The sequence below is a fragment of the Toxorhynchites rutilus genome, chromosome 2, assembly GCF_029784135.1.
Source record: "Toxorhynchites rutilus septentrionalis strain SRP chromosome 2, ASM2978413v1, whole genome shotgun sequence".
Classification (NCBI taxonomy): domain Eukaryota; kingdom Metazoa; phylum Arthropoda; class Insecta; order Diptera; family Culicidae; genus Toxorhynchites; species Toxorhynchites rutilus.
This window is the reverse complement of record NC_073745.1, coordinates 254,802,401-254,808,065: the sequence shown is the minus strand read 5'-3', so window position 1 is coordinate 254,808,065 and position 5,665 is coordinate 254,802,401. Positions and strand designations below refer to the sequence as shown.

General features: G+C 36.2%; 1 protein-coding gene across 1 annotated transcript; it reads right to left on the bottom strand.

The window, feature by feature from the left end:
- Positions 1 to 1,587: 1,587 nt before the first annotated feature.
- On the bottom strand, positions 1,588 to 2,393 carry LOC129771045 (uncharacterized). Its single transcript, XM_055774322.1, has 2 exons — positions 2,365 to 2,393; positions 1,588 to 2,299 (listed from the first exon to the last, which is right to left on the bottom strand). The coding sequence occupies exons 1-2, from the start codon at positions 2,369 to 2,371 to the stop codon at positions 1,743 to 1,745; spliced, it is 564 nt and encodes a 187-aa protein (XP_055630297.1). The 5' UTR covers positions 2,372 to 2,393; the 3' UTR covers positions 1,588 to 1,742.
- Between the last annotated feature and the right edge of the window lie 3,272 nt (positions 2,394 to 5,665).

Below are 5,665 nucleotides of genomic sequence, written 5' to 3'. Positions count from 1 at the left end.
CAATTGAATGGCTGCCTCCCAGCCCTCAATGCCATGGATTTTTCGCAGCGTATTTGTATATATTGCAGGTTTTGGAAATTGTTCGACATTACCGTAATTAGATAGTTGAAAAAAAAATTCTTGAAAATTGATATTCCTCCACCAGCAACAATAAAAATGACAACAATAGTTTTCGTTTGAAGAAAAAGCCTGTCAGTAATAAGTTAAATTACATAAAAAAAGAACGATCACATCTCACCATAGGTTGATGATTCCAGGTTTTTTCCTTAGAGACTTTGGGCCTCGAATACACTTCACGGTGGAAACGAAATAAACGGCACGTCACTGAACTACGTTTTACGCGTTAGTGAAGTGTCGAAGATAATAATAAGTTTTCAGGCAGAATGAGCACTTTTCAAATAAAAATCATTAATGAAAATAAACTTCTTCGTATCAAGCTGACGTTCAATGTGAATGGAAAACTTTGTTTTCTTCATGTGGTATAATAATCTCATACAAAAATTGTATCTAAAGATAATTTGATATTATAATGATAAGTTTTAGTGGGAAACTAATTTCATTTCCAGATGTCGACACCGTACCGTTGCCATCGCGGATACATTTCATTTTGTTTCCACCGTGAAGTGTATTCGAGAATCAGGCCCTTTTATCCTGCTGTGCTTGTTTGCTTCGGAATATAATATCAATATATTTTTGAATGCCGTATATTTAACAACTGCGGTGTCTTTTTGTTCGTAGCATGTTTTTACCTACAAAGAAAAAAAATGGTAGGTTCCGGCCAATGTTCGATTTTTCGAACAGTTGTTTCCCAGGAATGGACATTGGGGTTTCTTGAGCGCCAATAATTAATAATTCGCCAATGGCTTTTGTCAAAAAAATATGTTTCACAGCTTGGTCGTTAATGGGTTAACGAGAATTATCTTTAAATAAATGATAGCTAAAGAGTTGATGACGGCTCGCCAGTAATTGTGAATAGTAAGAAGGTAACTCGTGCTCCCGTGGCCGAGTGGTTAGCGTCAAACCTAACATGCCGGGGGTTCGGGTTCGATTTCCGTTCTGGTCGGGGAAATTTTTCTTCAAAGAAATTTCCTCTGACTTGCACTGTGGTCACGCGTATTCTAGAGCTTGCCACTCAGAATGCATTCAAGGCGTGTTATTTGCCATAGAAATCTCAACTAAGTACTAATGAAAATGACGCAAGTAATACTACGTTGAGACGACGGAGTTCCTCTAGGAACGTTAGTGCCATATAAGAAGAAGAAGAAGAAGAAGAAGAAGAAGAAGGTAACTCATTTATCAATTAGCAGTAATACGGCTTCTGAACCTTTCAATGATATACGATGCCGATATATTTCTTTCATAGAGATTGGCTGTGCAAAATGTGTCACAATATTTACATTACCATAACCAACGCTTGTATAGCAGAGAGTTTCGACGAAAAATGTTTTATGTAAAAAGTATAATTTTTTCTCAAAAGCTGCATCGGCGTTCTTAGCTTTGATTCGTACACTAGTTCACATAAACTTTATCAATCAATCGCAATAAAGCCATACTGATATATAAACTCAACCAAAATAACAAAAGAGGTTTTTGCGGGAATTTTGAACTTTATTTCTGACGATAAAAATCTTCTAAGTTTGTTTACTATGTGCTTCAAAATTGTATCCTTTCGTGAAATGATTCATATATCATTGTGCAGTTAATAATTCAGGAAATCGTACGCTAGCGGAAAAAAATCAAGATTATTGTGCATTTGATTTGCTAGCTTGAAGAGCACTCAGCATCTCGTGCAGCATTTCGATGCGTTCCATAATGATGTTAAGTTTGTTCTTTACATCCTGGAATTCACTGACAGCCACGGCTTGTTCCACCGCGGCACGCTCTTCTGCAGCTGCCTCAGCTTCCACCATTGGCGGGACAATGTCTTCGGGTACAACGACTCCATCAACCGGCAACGCAGCTTCCGCGGCTACAGCTTCTTCCGCAACAACATCTGACCGAGGCTCCGCAACCACTGGAACCGGTACGGCAGCTAGTGCATCTTCTTTAGGGACATTATCGACCGGTCCAACTACTTCGAGGTCGAAGATTGGCACGCTGGAATCCTCCGACTGACTCACTGGCCCTGCCACATCCTTAGGGAGCGCCGATTGGGGGTCAAAAATTGGTGCCTGGCGTACCACTAAACGTCTTGGAAGTTCGAAGAACGAAGGAGCCGAACGGACCACCAATCGTCGGTGAGGATTGGCCAGAGCCACGCTGACCAGGACGGCCAGGGACAATATAGTGCTTCGTAATCCTTAAGGGGGAAACCAAAATCAGTAGGATGCTGCAGCTCTCAAGAATTCATTTCAACCGTCTTACCTTTCATGATGCTTGACACGGGGGATATACCGATCGAATGCTAGAAGCAGCGTTGCTAACGGTTTTTATAAGGCTCACCCGAGCTATCGATGCATCACCGCTGGACGTGACCTCGATGATTGACCATAGTTTCACGTTATAATTTTACGGCAGTGTAACACACACTCGGTGCTCGGTGATATGATTCAGGTGGCTAAATTCACCGTAAACCGGCAATCACACCGCTCCGTTATAGGGAGGTGAGAATGTCACAATAAATAGGGCATTGGGTTTTGTTAGTCGTTTTAGTGGCTGCAACTTTTGTTTGTAATAGATACATATTTTTTTGAAGTAACAATGGTTTTTCAGATGAGCTCAATGAAACACTCGGTTATTGGACATTCATTTTGCCATCGAACTTTTAGAAACATTTGATTTTTACTGACAGAGAAAATTATAATTAAATCACATCAAACACATCGATTAGAAAACACACACACAATTTTTCATTGTGTGTTTTTTTCCTATTAACTAAGATGTTGCATACATACTTCCGAGCCTTTACTTACTCGGAGCCGACGAACGCGCCTTGCGGTCGTCGTACGTGACCAAGTGCTGATAGTAACATGAAGAATAATGTGACCGAGTTCAATCGAGTTTCAGTCAAAGGGTTCGTTTAACTAACCCCACCGAAGTGTAACGCATTCTCAGCGGATTACCTCAGCTTCTACTACTGGAGAACATTATTTATCGTGATCAGCTCTAGTTAGCTTCCGACATTACTGTTTTCTTTCTATTGTAGACTAATAACCATCTTTTAGTTTGTTTTTTTTTCAATTAAAAGATTAACCATGTTGACGTGAAATGGACGTATTGATTTCAGTATATAAAAAAATTAGAGTCCTGAAACCGGGGGAAAAAGTGAAAAAAGCAAATTTCACCTAACCTAACTTTTCGAATGTTTTCAGTTGTTTGAAGATTTGATTAACCGCATAAACACATTAAACACGTACCTACATCAAATGATATTATCTCGGTGGGAAAATTACATTACAAAACCTCGAAAATCCGCAATTATGAAACTATTTACGAAATAAAATAAGAAGAAACACGGAAGACGGCCACTCTCTAGATTATTGAAACAATCAACTATTGGACAAATATAATATATTATTTTTATGTATTGCATTATTCTTAAGTATGTATACCCAGTTTGGCGTGTGTATAGGTGAAACGTTATGATAAAAAACAAAAATAAAGTTTTCAGATGGCGACGAACACAGATTTATAAATTTGTTCGCTAGAAATTTAGTGTTTTAGTGGTAAATATGTACATGTCTCGTGGAACCAATGTTATAATAGTAAACACAAAGGTCTGTTAAGTGATCCCGTGGCCGAGTGGTTAGCGTCCCACACTATCATGCCGGGAGTTCGGGTTCGATTCTTGTTCTGGTCGGAAAATTTTTTGGTCAAAGAAAATTCTTCCGGCTTGCACTGTGGTCACGCGTATTCTAGAGCTTGCCCCTCCAGAGTACATTCAAGGCGTGTTGTTCGGCATAAAAATCTCAACCAAGTACTACTTATAAAAATAACGCAAGTAGTGCTACGTTGAGAAGGCAAAACTTCCACTGAAACGTTAGTGCCATCCAAGAAGAAGGTCTGTTAAGCGTGCTTATATTAAAAACGGTGTGTTTTTTAAGCATTTAATTGAATTATTGAGGCACTCATGCCGGGGTTGAGAAGGCCACTATTGTAAGGGATGTGATTTGCCATAAAAGATATATTTGAACGCACGTCACTTGAATGATTGGTTGCATAGCTCGTAGCGCATTCATGATAAAGGGCCTGGCCGGGTAAGGGAGTAAAAAGTACCCCCAAACCAAATCACCAGCTGTATGGCAAATATTGTATAGGATATTATATAAGAAATTTTGGCGGTTTTCTTGATCCCTTATTTGGTTTAACATCTATAGTGAAAAACGTACTTTTTCCTTTATTTGACGCCATCCTCAAAAGCGTCGAAATAAAAATTTAAAAAAAAATCTGATTGTGCATCTCACTACGCTGTATCAAGAAAAATTATCAAAAAAATATTTCATCAAAAACTTAAGTACTAAAAAATTATTGAAATTTTTAAAAAATATTTTCTGGGATTTGGAGATTCAATACTACTCTAATTCATAATAAAATATGTTTCTACGGCTTTTCTAGATATGTGTGATTTTTTCAGACTTTTTTCAGTGTTGCGCGGTACAAAAAAAAATTTTTTTTCGTATATTTCCAAAGGGTCTAGCTGGGTAAGGGAGTAAAAAGTGCCCCCAAACCAAATCACCAGCTGTATGAAAAATATTGTATAGGGTACTAAATATGAAATTTTGACAGTAGTATCATATATTTGAGTTCTCATATGGTACAAAATAGGATCTATGATGAAAAATGCACCTTCTCGTTTTTTTCACGCCATTCTCAATAGCATTGAGAAAAAATATGAAAAAATACTGAAAGTACATCTGTACAAGGTGTATAGATCAATATTTTCAAAAATTGTCTTCATCAAAAAATCAAATACTAAAAAAAAATTTAAATCAATTTGTTATTTTAATTTTGAATTAATTTTTTTTTTTTTTTATTTTGAGATTCAGTATTACTCTAGTTTGTATTCAGATATCTTCCTACGTCTATTTTAGGTATATGTGATTTTTAGGGTGTTTTTCGCGGTACAAAACAAATTATATATATTTTCAGGAATTTCGAAATTTTGAAAAAAAATATTATTTTAAGACCCGCTTTTGCTCTAATTTTTGTTTAAATGCGTTCGTATGTGTTGTTTTTTCCATATGTAGCGTAATTTTTTCTTGAATTTTTGAGAGGATTGCACGAAATAAAAACAATTTTTTGGCCTTTGGTAGTTTTTTATTTATTTTGAATTTAGAGACCCAGTACTGCTCTAATATTTATTTAAATTTTGTTTTTTATATGTCTAATTTTTGTCGGTATATAGTAGTCGTAATATTTTGTCGGTATCATAGGAGTCAGCAATACGATAGAGCTCTGTGTGAAAAAATAAAGTCCTTGTGGGAAGATCATTCGGATTGATAAGAAGAACACTTAAAACAATCCAAATTATATTATTTTATTTTAATCTTAAAATTGAACCATGAATACAATAAAATAATCGATTTCAAGAAAATAAAAATAATAATGCAGACGATGAAGAAAATTATTTTTGTGTCACGCAATGCTCTTAAAATTCAGAAAAAATTACGCCACATGTAGAAAAAAAAGACACATACGAACGTATTTAAATAAAAATTAGAACAGA